General features: G+C 43.0%; 3 protein-coding genes and 2 non-coding genes across 5 annotated transcripts; 4 read left to right on the forward strand and 1 right to left on the reverse strand.

The window, feature by feature from the left end:
• The first annotated feature begins 1,617 nt into the window (after window positions 1–1,617).
• trnap-agg (transfer RNA proline (anticodon AGG)) lies at window positions 1,618–1,689 on the forward strand. Its single transcript has one exon. It is a non-coding gene; the product is annotated as a tRNA-Pro (tRNA).
• A 5,613-nt stretch (window positions 1,690–7,302) lies between these two features.
• LOC117262904 (histone H4) lies at window positions 7,303–8,971 on the forward strand. Its single transcript, XM_078168239.1, has one exon. The coding sequence runs from the start codon at window positions 7,393–7,395 to the stop codon at window positions 7,702–7,704; it is 312 nt and encodes a 103-aa protein (XP_078024365.1). The 5' UTR covers window positions 7,303–7,392; the 3' UTR covers window positions 7,705–8,971.
• A 2,429-nt stretch (window positions 8,972–11,400) lies between these two features.
• Window positions 11,401–11,844, reverse strand: LOC117262884 (histone H3). Its single transcript, XM_033636071.2, has one exon. The coding sequence runs from the start codon at window positions 11,833–11,835 to the stop codon at window positions 11,425–11,427; it is 411 nt and encodes a 136-aa protein (XP_033491962.1). The 5' UTR covers window positions 11,836–11,844; the 3' UTR covers window positions 11,401–11,424.
• Window positions 11,845–12,181: 337 nt separating this feature from the next.
• On the forward strand, window positions 12,182–12,767 carry LOC117262892 (histone H2A-like). Its single transcript, XM_033636081.2, has one exon. The coding sequence runs from the start codon at window positions 12,207–12,209 to the stop codon at window positions 12,591–12,593; it is 387 nt and encodes a 128-aa protein (XP_033491972.2). The 5' UTR covers window positions 12,182–12,206; the 3' UTR covers window positions 12,594–12,767.
• A 2,421-nt stretch (window positions 12,768–15,188) lies between these two features.
• trnap-ugg (transfer RNA proline (anticodon UGG)) lies at window positions 15,189–15,260 on the forward strand. Its single transcript has one exon. It is a non-coding gene; the product is annotated as a tRNA-Pro (tRNA).
• Window positions 15,261–15,586: the final 326 nt, after the last annotated feature.

Consider the following 15,586-nt stretch of genomic DNA (forward strand, 5'->3'; position numbering starts at 1 on the left):
ATCAGCAACAGTGTTGGGCATGAGGGCACTGTAGTGTTGAATGCAACCCCTCTGATCCTTAACCTAGGCAACACATTATGTCAACAGTAATAATGAAAGCACATAATGTTTGTAGGTATCCAGGAGTCCTGTCTGGTTTCTGGTGTGAGGGAAAGTACGAAGCTACCATGTGTAGTCTGCTGTGTGCTCTGCCTACCTGATGGGAACTTGGAGGCAGCAGGTACATAGCATTGACTGTAAAAATAAACATAGCTACATAAACATGCAGAGAGGTCAGGAAGTGGGAGGATATGTGTATTCATGGGTCACAGTAAACCATGACAGTGTGACGGAGAGCCAACATTCATTTTATTATATTCTCACATCAGAACATCCACTGTAAAAAAGTCTATTGTCATGTTTCAAATCCATGTTGGTGTGGACGCTCTGCAACTGTTTTTCAGCAGGTAAATGGCTCAGCTGTTCACTGGAGGAGAGTTCCTGATGAATGAAGGAAAATAACAAAGCAGTTTAAAAGCTGATTTTAGACACACACACACTGACAACATAACAACAAGAGAGAAGAAATGTATTAAATGTTTGCAGCTCTGATGTTGTGTCTGATTATCATTCCTGGAGTAACTTCTCTCTTCTCCATCATGTTCATTGAATAAGTGAAATAAGATCATCATTGAGCATGCTCACTTTTGGGTGATGGATGACACCACATTAGTCACTACAGCTTCTCCTATACTGGAAACAGTCTCATCCACAGAAAAATCTTCTTGACCTCTTTTACTATTCTTCATTGAAACTAATAAGAACAGATAGCTGTGGCAAACTGAAATAAAAATGCTAAAAAAAAAGTGTTTTATGACAAAACACAGTTCAAAATCCCACAAATCCACAAAGATCTCAGATATTAAGGAATCTATTTTATGCTCATTCTTGTGACCTGAAATGACTGATCTGATGACTGCAGAGACTGATGGACTGTATTGAGCTTTAAGAAGAGCAGGAGTGGGTGTTGAGTGTGGTGGAGAATTACGCATCTGTGATACACAGCTCTTATAGATGGAATTATCGGCATGGCCCTCAATCAGCTCCTGGTAGCAAGTTGATCTGGAAGTCTGTAAAGTCCACCAGAGCCTGGAGAAAACCACTAAGAAAATGTGCTGTACAAATACATCATACAGCAAAACCCAAACCTTTATGAAAAGCTACAAATTCAAATGACAAAAATCTGGAAATAAATAAAAGTAGATCCGATACAATCCTCAGCTAACCAATAAACTGTCCATGAGACCTTTCATCTTAGATGAAACCTCAGAAAAAGACACGCAACACTAAAAGTGTCGGAAGGACTAAGTGTGTGTACAGTCTGGCACAAAAAAGGGGATAATTGTCAGATACCCAAAATAATGTCACAGATGACGAGGCGGAGCTCTACAGGAGAATACTGTAAAGAGTTCAGAGGACAGGTGCTGAATGGGATGTAAAATGTTGCGCAGCAGAGGGCACTGTTTGGCCAGATGAGAATGGGTCTTCAAGCTGCCACATCAGCAGTGTGGAGTTTAACTGCACGTCTGGAAATGACAGGGCTGGAAATGTAAACCTCATTTTTCCCAAAGAAAACATGGCTCGTTGGTCTAGGGGTATGATTCTCGCTTAGGGTGCGAGAGGTCCCGGGTTCAAATCCCGGACGAGCCCAGATTTTAAACCAAGAGGATTCAAGGTCACAAATGAGGGGACATATAATCATCACTCGAAAACCTAACACCAGTGACAAGTGATGCGAAAAACATTGATCATTTCATCACAGTATGATGTGCTGCATGGAAACCTTGGGTCCTGGCATTAATGACCAAAGACTGTTGCAGATCAGCTACTTAATCTCATGGCAATGAGGGAAAGTACAAGCAGTATTTCGGCTGTGGAGCTGCAGCAAATGAGGGGTTGGGTGTGTCTTGTTTAGCACAATATGTTAAAATCATTCCGGATGATAACGTGCTGTAACTTCAAGCATTTATCAAGATGCTGTTGACATAAGGGCTGAATGTTTCTGTAGGAAGGCAGTCTTCATACACACTGCGTCTGTGTGACAAGGTATGAAAAGGTTACACTCCAATCACAATCAAGCATCTTTCAGAAAGCAACTGGGACACTTGCTACTATCTCACAGTTTCAGCGTGACAGTGAACACATTTACATATTCTATGAGAATATCACAGGGACCTGACCAAGGGCACTAAATGTGCGAGGACCGCTGCTGATTACAACAAGATAGAAATAACAGACAATATTTAAATGTTTGCAACTCTGATGTTGTGTCTGATTATCATTCCTGGAGGAACTTCTCTCTTCTCCATCATGTTCACTGAATAAGTGAAATAAAAACACAGTTAGCTGACAGTAGTCTGTCTGTGGTGCTGCACTGACTGGTGTGATTGATGGTCATTGCTCCTCTCCTCCAGGTGGAGGCGCTGTAGGACAAAGAAACAGAGAAGTGGTTTGTGAGGGTTTTGATGGGAAGAATAAAATGAAGAAGCAGTGATGAAGCTGCTTTAACATGTGCAGACATTGTTGTTGAGTATAGACAGTGTAAAAAGACTGTGTCCCGCTGTATTACCCAGGCTGCACTGCAGCGTCTGTTCACAGGCGCGATCCCACTACTGAGCGGCACGGGGGCTTTGACCTGCTCCGTCTCCGACCTGGGCCGGTTGACCCCTCCTTAGACGACCTGGTGGTCCCGGGCTCCCCCAGGAGCACCATATCGATACGGAACTTAGTGCGGACACCCGATCAACACAGTCCGCTGCAGCTCAGAGCTCCTGAGCTCAAACGATCCTCCAGCCTCAGCCTCCCGGTAACTTGGATTACAGGCGCGCGCCACCGCACCCGGCGGGAGGTCCCTTCATCCATAGAGGTTTTTTTTTTTCCAAAGGTGACGTCATCAGGGAGCACGCTTCACCGGTATTTGGAGACTACAAGAAAGCAGCTGCAGGGTTGAATGTTGATCAGCATTTATTCAGTTTTCCTAAAACTCTCTGACTGATAAAACCTCACTGCAGTAAAGATCAATAAGCCTACACATAGAGCTGTGAGCTCAGTAGAGTTTATTATCTTCCTGCTTTTCTGTTGTCTTGTAGTCATAGGTATACACATTAGATTTTTTTTTTTATAATGTCAGCATGTTACATGATACAGTAACTTACACGCACACTCTTTGATTCCAATGTTAATCACAGAGTAACTCTACTAGCAACATTTAAAACACAGGAGTGGAATTTACTGTCACTGCCAAAAGAAATAACATCTCTTTATACAGAGACTGGACCATGCTGAAGAACAACTCAATCTAAGTTATTATTATTATTATTATTATTATTATTATTATTATTATTATTATTATTATTATTGTTATTATTATTATTATTGTACAAGCTTTAGTTACATCTGTAATGCTTGCAAACACAGGAGGAGCTTTGGACATTATGTACTTTGATACTTCATATCATCAGTAATGAAAAGGAAACAGGTCTTTTGGAGTTAGTGTGTGGCTCTCAGAAGAGCCTTATTGGGGCTGGTGTCCAGCAGTCAAAGAGTCCAGGTTTACTTGGACTTGGCGGCCTTCTCGGTCTTCTTGGGCAGTAGAACAGCCTGGATGTTGGGCAGCACGCCGCCCTGAGTCTTTCTCAGTATAGTTACAGTCATAACCTCCTACACAGTAACCTATAGTAAATGTATGTTCAAAGTAAGTTATCGGTATCTCATATATCCGAGAGCACTGAATGGTTTTTGATCTACAGATGTGAATGTCAGGGTAACTAACCACTTCCAAAGCTGAGCCGTAGTTTGTATCAGTGCTAAAGATTCTCCAGAAATATTGTGTTGTAAAGATGTACAGCAGATGTCAGCAGGAGACACGTTATTGAGATATTAGGCTATTAAACAGACTCAAAGTACAAGTGCTCTCATTTATCAGGAACCAGATATCTTTAGTGTCACAGTTGAGAGCTGTTGTTCTTCTGGATGTTGATGCTGGTAAATTCTAACATATAATACACACACACACACACACACACACACACACACACACACACACAGTATAACATGTTTTACTATTAGCAATGATTATAAAAACATCAAATTGCTAAATATAAAATGATGTGCTACACAACATCTTTAGTTAGAAATGGTGTTCACACTTAGTCTACTGTAATTTTCTATAATAACTGAAACTTTGAAGACAACAGGAAGAACTCTTTAGATAAAGTGGGTGGCTCTTAGAAGAGCCTTTGTGTTGTTGGTTATATGTCGGCAGGTTTACTTGGAGCTGGTGTACTTGGTGACGGCCTTGGTGCCCTCAGACACAGCGTGCTTGGCCAGCTCACCGGGCAGCAGCAGGCGGACGGCGGTCTGGATCTCCCTGGAAGTGATGGTGGAGCGCTTGTTGTAGTGAGCCAGACGGGAGGCCTCACCGGCGATGCGCTCAAAGATGTCGCTCACAAACGAGTGATGATGATGCCCATGGCCTTATTCATAGGTTAATAGTTAAGAGTTTAGTTACAATAAGAAAGTTGTTGGTATTGACTAGCGGTGAAAAAAAGTACACAGAACTTTTACTTAAGTAAAACTGGAAATACCACAGTGTAGTATTACTCTGTTACAAGGGAAAGTCTTGCATTCAACTCACATTTGGGTTTAGTTATTATATAACTGAGAAGTATATGTATAAAGAGCTTGAATAACTGATATAAGCTGTAATTAAAGATAAATTATAGTTTGTTTTCAGAGAGACCTTTATTATTGATAATGAAAGTATAAACTTTTCTTGGATTAATTGATAACTCAGGTAACGCTGTATGTTCTTTACAACACATTAACAAACTATTTACACACGTTTTATGATATTAGATTTTGCAGCTGCAAGTTAGTCTCACGGATGCTGAGGACTGTGCCAAGATAATGGACAGATGAAATCATAGAGTCATAGTGACATGTGGGTTTGTTCACTGACTGTGCAGCTTTACAAAGATTAATAAGTTGCTGTTGTCGGTGTGACCTGTGGGTAAAGGTGCTCTTAGTCAGGATGCAGCCTCATGGCTGCTCCACCATGATTCAGCACATAGGACAGAGTCAGCATCTCTGCCAGTGTGTCAATTCAGCACCTCAGACAGCGACGGCTGCACAAGAGTCCTCTCACCTACACTTACCTGCTCTCACCTGGGAGAGCTGAGACACAGCTGCAGCCAATCACAGAGCATCCTGCTGCACTACAGAAGGTACTCACCTGCTTCCAGAGAACCTCCAACAAACAGCTACGTCAAAATATCAGTTTAACATACACTATATTACTGAGGTGAGTAAACACACCTGATTTCAGAAATGATGAAGAATAAAGTCTTCAGCCAATAATTCTTAATAATGCTCATTACAGTTTGTTTATCACTCTGTTTTCACTCTTTGTTTGTTTTTCACCAGTCATTCAGTTTTGGTGTCATATTGTGACACCCACCAGACACAGAAAGCAGGTTCCAGCACTGTCAGAGCAGAAACAACCAGGAAGAAGCTAAACATTAAAAAATCATTTTATTGTAGAAAATTTAGCTCTTTTTTTTTTCATCGATAAAAACAGCTTCACATATAAGAGAGAGAATGTCATTTATTGGTACATTGCAGGTCATCCCCCAACAGTCAAATAAGACAAGACAATTAATACATTATTGAAGTGTCAAGAAAACACATCTATCTATCTACACACACACACACACACACACACACAATAACAATAAAGTACTGGTACTTCACTACAAATGTTGTCACTTTCACTGACTCTCAACCACCAACCAGTGTGTCCATCTTCCTCCCTGTGACCCAGAGCCCTCCACTATCGACCAACAAGCTCTTTTGCTGGGACAAATCCTCCTGTCAGTGAGGGAAAGTTCAATAGGCCTTAAAGGAGATCCAAAGGGCCCAAAGAATCTCCCACCTTCTCTGATGCACCTTGTAAAAGTAAAAAGAAAACTAAGAAGAGAATTTATGAAAACAAGATCCCCAGAGATTAAACAAAGAGTCAACCAAATGCAAACACAAATACAAAGAGAAATCAGGAGGGAGCGAGAAAGAACATGGGATAAATTTTATACAGACCTAAATAACAACCTGAATCCCAAAACATTCTGGCAGAAAATTCATCAACTAAATGGAAAGAAAAATAATTCACAAATTTCAGTATTAAGGCATAACGGCCAAATGATAGAGGAAGACAAAGAAAAGGCTAATGTTTTTAAAGAGCATCTGCAAAATGTCCATTCATGTCCAGATGACCCTCTATTTGATCCAGAGTGGAAGGAAATTGAAGAGTGTCAGGTTATTCTGCCTACCCATCTACCAATAACAAATATAGACACCAACAACCCTCTAATAAAAGCCTTCACAATAACAGAGCTTCAACAACACTTTAGAAAACTTAAAGTAAAAGCTCCCAGTGAAGATGGAGGGGACAACTGACTCATCAAAGAATCATCAATAGAATCCCTGGCTAAACTTGCAGACCTCTTTACTCTTTGCCTCCTAGTCGGTTACTTCCTAAGCCCTGGAAATCAGCTCTGGTATCAATAATCCCCAAACCAAACAAAGATCCTCACCTGGCAGCCAACTATAGACCCATCAGCCTCCTGAGCACTCTGGGCAAACTACTGGAGAGAGTGCTGGCTGACAGAGTTCAAAAATATTTTGATGCTCTGGGAGTTTTGGGGGTCCACCAGGCAGGATTCAGAGAGGCAAGACACAGACTCAACCACCTGAAAGTGCTCTGCAGAAAACAAGGAGGAGCAAATCCAGAGACCGCCATATGCGTACATCAATCCTACATTCGGCCTCTGTTTGAATACGCAGTGCCTGCCTGGTGTAACATTGGAGGAGCACAATTAAAGAAACTTCAGGTCGTCCAAAACATTACTATCAAAATGTGTTACAGAATACCCAAGTGTGTGTGTGTGTGTGTGTGTGTGTGTGTGTGTGTGTGTGTGTGTGGATAGATAGATAGATAGATAGATAGATGAGCAGATGGGGGTGATGCTAATGGTGATGCTAATGGTGTGTGTGTGTGTGTGTGTGTGTGTGTGTGTGTGTGTGCACTTAACCCTTTCCTCCCTTTTCCCCTCTCCACTCCGCATGGAGAAACCGATACTGAAGAGGACGGCTGTCCTGAACGGTTTCAGCCCCAAGACCTTCTGATCTGATGTCGTTGTTCAGTAGTTGGCGCTAAAGAGTTAATGATCAACTGTCATTAAAATCCAAAGAAGAAGAACAGCCCGGCTCTGCTTTCAATTACGTCCTCAGACAGTATTTAACTCCGTGTGACTTCAGCAGTGAACGTTATTGTGCAGAAGAATCTGAGCAGTGAAAATGAGCGGAAGAGGCAAGGGAGGAAAAGGACTCGGTAAAGGAGGCGCTAAGCGTCACCGTAAAGTTCTCCGTGATAACATCCAGGGAATCACCAAACCCGCTATCCGCCGTCTGGCTCGCCGTGGTGGAGTGAAGCGTATCTCCGGTCTGATCTACGAGGAGACCCGCGGTGTGTTGAAGGTGTTTCTGGAGAATGTGATCCGTGATGCCGTCACCTACACCGAGCACGCCAAGAGGAAGACTGTGACCGCCATGGATGTGGTGTATGCTCTGAAGAGGCAGGGTCGCACTCTGTACGGCTTCGGAGGTTAAACATTGACTATGTATTACTGAAAATCAAAGGTCCTTTTAAGGGCCACCCATTTATTAATATGAAGAGTATATTTTCCGTCTCGATTGTCAGGTAGCATTTAAATATCTTTTTTTGATTGTTTCTTCCCCAATCCACGCCAAATCTTGCTCACTTCATTCTGTGTGAATATTTTAAAGAGCCTGGAGGTGACTAAAGCCTTGACTGAAGTGTACTTCTCACAACCTCCTTTTATAAATTAATGGTGTGCGATAGGACAGAGTGTAAGCCTTGAGGTACATTTCGGGCCCGTGGCGGGATAAACCGCTTTTCCTTCAGCTTCTACTTTATGTATTTATTTAATACCCAGAATCTGGAGTTACGGTATGCCTTTATCTCGCATTGCGTAATTGTAAATAAAAGGTTAGACTATAGCAGGCGGGATAGGGGCGAAGCAGGGCATGTATCATATCTACCAGAGTCTCTCCAGTACCACAAGCACAAACACACCTACTTCAAGACTAAAATGAATTATAAACATCCCATCCCCAACCACTGCGTAATGGCGCACAGTGGTAGGGCACAGAAAACATGGAGTTCTCCGCAAAGTGAATGAACACTGGGAACAATAAAGGCCACTGCTGTGAGAAAACGGAGATGAGGAGGAGGGAGGAGCAGTGTGGGGAAAGAACAGCGCTCCATGCTCTGACAGGAGGGAGAGCGCACAATCGAATAACCCAGCATGAATCACACCGACATAACTCTCAGTACAAAGTGAGTCATGGAGAAACAGGAGACGTCCAGCACAAAAAAGCCAATGAAGGAGCACGGAGAGGACCAGGACACATCAATGCAAATGTCTTCCATTGTCATTCTGCAAAGCCGTGGAAGATGAATTTCCTTTGGTGGAGTGCGCACAGATGCTCTCCAGGGGAACCATGCCAAAGGAGAGACAGGCCTGTGGAACAGCCCCACACAGTCAATAGACCACTGAGATTAATTTCTGTACTGCACCAACAAATGCTGAGAACGGCGCTCTGCAGCTGTGTGCGCAACATAGCAGGCTGTATTACGCACGGGCTTGCAACTGGACGCTGCCGGAGAGGCGGTGCGTAAATCTATCAGCATCCATTCAAAGTCCATTCATACATGACATGGTTAAAGAAATAATCTAATATTGGATTTTTTTTTGACTCTGTAGCTCTAAGGTTAGGAGAAACGCAAACTATGGCTCCTTATCTTGTGAGCTATATTGTAAGTTTCAAATAAATAATAGCTTGTTATAAATGATTTTGTGTTTCCCTATTTTTCCACTTGCAGCAGATAGTGAAGTTGCTAACACAACTGCAATCAATATAAAGTAGAAGGGAAATGCTCTTTAAGGATGGTGTGGGTGGCTCTTAAAAGAGCCTCTGTTGCTTGACAGCTTTCTTTGCAGGAGCTTTCTTAGCTGCAGGTTTCTTGGGGCTCTTGATGGCCTTTTTCGGGCTCTTTACAGCTTTCTTGGGGCTCTTGGCTGTTTTCTTGGCCACTGCGGGTTTCTTGGTCTTCTTGGGAGACTTCTTAGCAGCTGCTGGCTTCTTAGCTGCCGCTGTCTTGGGCTTTTTGGCCACTGCAGGCTTCTTGGCTTTAGGAGTGGCTTTCTTGGCCGGCTTCTTGACCTTCTTAGGTTCAGGTGTCTTCTTGCTCATCCTTAAGGCTTGAGAGCCAATATTGTATTATTAGGGGAGACCGGGGATGGTTGTAACATTTTTGACATTTCTGTCTGTAACTCGGCTCTCTTTTAAGCCAGTGCATTCAAAATGTGATACAAACTAGTTACATGTATCAGCTAATAAATGGTGTAGTTGTTGTCTCTGCAACACAAACAGAAAATCCATGGTTTAGTCTCAAACACAAGGAGTGAAATGTTACAATCTATAGTCTGGGTTAGTTGTAACAGAACATGGGGTGAAATGTAACATTATGAAAAGAGGGTATGACAAGAACTTAAAGGGATAGTGCACCCAAAAATGAAAATTCACCCATTATCTACTCACCCATATGCTGACGGAGGCCCTGGTGAAGTTTTAGAGTCCTCACATCCCTTGCGGAGATCGGCGGGTGGAGCAGCTAGGATACCCAGTGGTAGACGGCACCCCAGACTAACGTCCAAGAACACAAAATTGAATCCACAGAGTACCTCCATACTGCTCATCCATAGTGATCCAGCCGCAGCAAATGAATTTTCATTTTTGGGTGCACTATCCCTTTAAGATACTGAAAACTTTGTATTTAACACTTACATAATTGGTGTGTGTGTGTGTGTGTGTGTGTGTGTGTGTGTTACACCAATATTTGAACATAACATTAAAACTAAACAAATTCTGCAAATGTGCTCCTGCTTCAAAACTTGAACATCTGTCTCTCTGTGTCTTATGCTAGCATTTATACACAGCTATAAAACTGAACAAAATGCACAAATATGCAACAGAATCAACAAGTGAACATTTGTGTGTGTGTGTGTGTGTGTGTGTGTGTGTGCGCGCGGCAAGTATTTTAGTCACTATCATCATCGGAGTCACAGTGGTGACAAATGTATGGCCCTCCTGAAGTACAGGCTTCGTGGGCCCACAGACTACAGGATGTACACTGAACCCAAACCTCTTTTGGTTTTGAGTTTTTGAAGTATTCCATGCACACAATGCAAAAAGTGTCATCATCATCTGAGGAATCTGTGTCCTGTAGCACAATGTTATGCATTTTCTGTTTTTTCTTTCCTGATGTTTTCTTTGACAGCCTGGGTCGTTGTTGGTTTGTGTGAGTTGATTTGTCTTGTTTCTTGACCCATATTGATATTGTTACAACTAACCCAGACTGTTGTAGCCATGAACTCACTTGTCTTACAGACCAACAACTAAAACATTATCACTAACTTGCATGGAAAATATCTACACAAACACATAATTAACATGATTTAAGTTTGATGAGTTTATGTACAAAGGAGGCAATGCTATTACTAAAAGAAACAAAGCAGAAAAAAATACTTTTTTTTACCTCAAAATGAGTTTTTTCCCTCTAAAATTAGCTGTGTTTGCCACGAGGTGCTACTTCCTCACATGTGGAGTAAGGACTAAACTGAGCATGTGCAGAGTGAATCAGATGATTTGTAACTTGTTGCTGATTGGATAAATTTAAAGTGTTACAACTATCCCATGTTACAACCATCCTGGTCTCCCCTAATCTATCAGAAAAGCTTGGACAAAGGTTCTTCAGGCGATAGGAGAGGAGACCACTTAGTGGTTTATTATCAACCTATTGTTGATAGTGAAATGTGTGTTGTGAGTAGGGGTGAGGTGGCTCTTTAAAGAGCCGTTGTGGTGTGTGGAGCAGCGGCAGACAGTTTAAGGAGAGGAGACCACTTAATGGTTTATTATTGCCTCATATGTCCATAAACTGGACATACCAGATGGACTAAACGATGTTTCTCACTAAATACTTTATCATACCATCATTTTGCGCTTTGGTATGTTGTCCTATTATTAAATTAGGTTATGGCCTGAGATGTTATTTCGTTTCTTGTAACTCCATTAACCTCTTTGAAATTTCCCCTCAGGGATCTATAAAGTATTTTTGAAATGAATAAATTTACCAATTGTCCTTGATGATGAAATGTGTTATTGAGTAGAGGAGTGAGCTCTTGAGTGAGGAGTGAGGTGGCTCTTAAAAGAGCCGTTGTGGTTTGTGGAGCAGCAGCAGAGAGTTTAAGCTCTCTCTCCGCGGATGCGACGAGCCAGCTGGATGTCTTTGGGCATGATGGTGACTCTCTTGGCGTGGATGGCGCACAGGTTGGTGTCCTCAAACAGGCCCACCAGGTAAGCCTCACTGGACTCCTGCAGAGCCATGACAGCGGAGCTCTGGAAGCGCAGGTCGGTCTTGAAGTCCTGAGCGATTTCTCGGACCAGGCGCTGAAAGGGCAGCTTGCGGATCAGCAGCTCCGTGGATTTCTGGTAGCGACGGATCTCTCTCAGAGCCACGGTACCGGGCCTGTAACGGTGAGGCTTCTTCACGCCGCCCGTGGCCGGGGCGCTCTTACGGGCAGCCTTGGTGGCCAGCTGCTTCCTCGGGGCTTTGCCTCCGGTGGATTTACGAGCGGTCTGCTTGGTTCTTGCCATGACTTCTTCTTTCTCTGTGAAGGAGAACGATATGGTAACATGTACAGACCTGCTGCTCTTAAACTGCGGGACCGGCTGCAAGATGGTGACGCTTCTTCAGATCTCCGGCTCCTGATTGGTGAGGGGCTCCTACGGAGCTCAGCACCGCCTGAAGGAGCGACCCACCGCCCACATCTCCGCTGCTTATTGGCTGAAAATCCTTTCAAAAGGTCCGCCAAAATTCAGGCTGGGCCGCCCTCTGCTGCTCTGCTGAAGCCTCTTTTCTGGTTGGTCTGGCAGGAACCGTCCCGCGCTCCGTGGATATATAGAGGAGGGTTTCAGCTGCTGAGAGAGCACTTCTCTTTGTCCCGATTTTAGAGAGCATCTGAAAAATGAGTGGCCGCGGAAAAACCGGTGGTAAAGCCAGAGCCAAGGCAAAGTCCCGCTCCTCCCGTGCTGGGCTCCAGTTCCCAGTCGGCCGTGTTCACAGGCTGCTGCGCAAAGGAAACTATGCGCAGCGTGTCGGTGCCGGCGCCCCCGTCTACCTGGCGGCTGTGCTGGAGTACCTGACCGCTGAGATCCTGGAGTTGGCTGGAAACGCTGCCCGAGACAACAAAAAGACCCGTATCATCCCTCGTCATCTGCAGCTGGCTGTCCGCAACGACGAGGAGCTCAACAAGCTGCTGGGCGGAGTGACCATCGCTCAGGGCGGCGTGCTGCCCAACATCCAGGCTGTTCTGCTGCCCAAGAAGACCGAGAAGGCCGCCAAGTCCAAGTAAACCTGGACACTCTTTGACTGCTGGAAACTGGCCCCCAAAACGGCTCTTTTAAGAGCCACACACAATCTCCGCGAAAGAGCTGTTTCTTTTTCATCATAGATGTTCTCTAACAGTGATCAATCACTGCAAAAAGGAATATGTATCATCAATTCAGCACACTCTTTAGACAATAAAAATCGGTATCAATTGAGTGAAGAGCGCCACAAGTTTGTAACGAATTCAAAAAGCATGATGCGCAGATAACAATACAAACCAGTCACATAGCGAAATTTTCTCCATACATTACCTGTGAGTAAATACATTGTCTCTTTATTAGGACTAATTATGTCCATGGCAACACACATGGCAAATTTAATGACTAGGAATTAAAAGAGTAAAGGAGAGATACACTCAGTATGTTCTGCCCCTTCCTTAACTGTTGTGTAGGGTCCTCAAAGTAGTTTATTTATAGAACTTTGCCTCTTACCTGTCTTGTAAAATTTACGTAGAACATGTATCCAAGGCATACCCGAAGTAAACTAACTGTTCCTTGTTCTGTTTTAAATACATTTATATACATGTTCTCACTGAAAGAAAACTAAAGTCTTTTCCCCAACAGTCAGAATCCATACTGGCAGATGTTTAGAAACACAGAAATAAGACTGTGACACCACATTCTGGACCCTGAGCAGTCTCAGAGGGCCCACCATCCTTGCTCTATCCATGTCTCTCACACGCACCTTTTGAGTTTTACAGTCATTCTGCTTTATTCATTTTCTTTTTGGGGGAAAGACATGAGCAGCATAAGCAGTCACTGACTCGGCTCTGGCTGAGTTTATAGACAAATCATACACCAGTTTGTGCCTTTAATCAGTCTTTCAACCAATTTATTCTCCCATTTTTAATTTAGTTAATGAGGCTCTGGGTAATCAGTCCCACTATTCCCCCTACTAGGGTGCCCCTGCACTGAAATACAAGTTTTTTGTTTATTTTATTGTGAAAAATAAGATAAGTAGCTGAAGTAATAATTAAATAGTGATTCAGTACTCAATAACTACTCAGTATCATGTAGCACTACACAAAAAGGGTAAGTAATGATCAGGTAATCATAACGATTCATCTCAGTAATCACTTTAGGGAGAATCTGAAAAGGTAATGTTTAGGTAATTAGTTATGTCAAAGGTGGAGAGGATAAACCTCAGCTTCTATCCAGAACACATGGATGGGCAAGACGATCTCTGCATCCATCTCTGCATCTGGGTAGATGGAGGTATTGAACACTGGTTTGGTCTCTGCAACATGGATCTTGGGATCTTAAAGGCTCTCTAAGTCGTCCCAAGCTTGAAAAGTTTTTGTCACATACAGCAAACATCTCCTCATGATCCGCTAGCTACATGTCTTCTGAATATGCTGTGAAAAAGTCCGGTCTCTGTAGCCAAGCCAGGCTCCGCAAATGGCAACAAAAACATTTGGGTCCAGGCTGCACCAACCAGCCAGCGCGAGACCAGCGAAAGCAAGCACACACAGATGAACGCGGTGCCCATGTCTCACGATCTCGCGCAAGCACGCACATGGGACTTTTTCACAGCATATTCAGAGGACGTGTAGCCAGCGGATCGTGAGGAGATGTTTGCTGTATGTGACAAAAACTTTTCAAGCTTAGGATGACTTAGAGAGCCAGTATCTCCCTGCTGCAGTTGAGAGGAGGTGCCAGGTGCTGAGAGACTCAGGAGGGGTTTTTACTCACAGGCCACTGGGATCCTGAGGGGTGTCACAGACAAGGACCACCCCTGGTCACTTGTTATCAAGAAAGTCTCAGTGTGATAGATCCACAAATATTTCTGAACTCACCTAATGGTTCACTGACTGACATCGATCTCCCAGTCTGTTCTCCAGTAACCCATCAGTATCTATATAGTCTTACTTTATTAGGACTGGTGTTAGAGTTAAGGACTGAAAAGAGGGCTATCAGGTTGTTCCTCATTGGTTCCCTCCTTCATTTCTCAATTAACTCTTAATTAATGATTAGCTTCTCTTTGACATCTGATTGGAAGTTACTCAAGAACTGACCATTATCTCATAGTTAGTTCCTCATTGGTTCTCTCAGTTGTTTCTCACTTAACTAATCATTGACTGATGATTGGTTCACAATGATTAGCTACTCAATGACATCTGATTGTGAGTTACTCAAGAACTGACCATTACTTACCTCATAACTACCTCCTTGTAAAGTGTGACCCTGATTTCAAGACAGGGTAGAAACATACACAAAATGTAACAGTGCAAGACAATTTAATATTGAATTTGAATACAGGTACAGGCTTTATGTGCAAACAATGCAGTATTCTAGACTTATCTGTTGCACAAATTACAGTGAGACGTGCAGCAGATGTTGATGTCAGATACCCAAAATAACATCACAGGTGAGTCACAACTCAAAAGGAAAAAGAAAACTGTAGTGTTGAGTGGGATGTAAAATGTTGTGCAGCAGAGGGCGCTGTTTGACCAGATGAGTATGGGTCTTTAAGCTGCCACATCAGCAGTGTGGAGTTTAACTGCACGGCTGGAAATGACAGGGCTGGAAATGTGAAACCTCCTTTTTACAACAGTAAATATGGCTCATTGGTCTAGGGGTATGATTCTCGCTTTGGGTGCGAGAGGTCCCGGGTTCAAATCCCGGACGAGCCCTGGCTTTTAAATTCATTGAATTTGAGGTCACAAAAGCCTGGATAAACTGTACATGTTGCACACCAACAGCCAATTATAACATATAACTAACAACTACTGTCAGTATTCAACTGCACAAGCACCAAACTGAAAGTGATCAGAGCTTCCAAATAAAAAAGGATAAAATAACAAATCATTTGAACATCATATAATTTAACATATTAAACAATAGTTTTAAATATTAAAAGGCTGGTATTCATGTACAAAGTATACAGTACTTTAGACTTATCTACTGTATAAATGACAATGAATTCAAAATATCACTGTGTGTCCCAGCAGAGAGCTGG

The sequence above is a fragment of the Epinephelus lanceolatus genome, chromosome 5 (genome assembly GCF_041903045.1).
Source record: "Epinephelus lanceolatus isolate andai-2023 chromosome 5, ASM4190304v1, whole genome shotgun sequence".
Classification (NCBI taxonomy): Eukaryota; Metazoa; Chordata; class Actinopteri; order Perciformes; family Serranidae; genus Epinephelus; species Epinephelus lanceolatus.

What these genes read in the sequence shown, in the direction of transcription:
- LOC117262892 (XM_033636081.2), top strand. Translation starts at nt 12,207, where the DNA reads ATGAGTGGCCGCGGAAAAACCGGTGGTAAAGCCAGAGCCAAGGCAAAG.
- LOC117262904 (XM_078168239.1), top strand. Translation starts at nt 7,393, where the DNA reads ATGAGCGGAAGAGGCAAGGGAGGAAAAGGACTCGGTAAAGGAGGCGCT.
- LOC117262884 (XM_033636071.2), bottom strand. Translation starts at nt 11,835, where the DNA reads ATGGCAAGAACCAAGCAGACCGCTCGTAAATCCACCGGAGGCAAAGCC.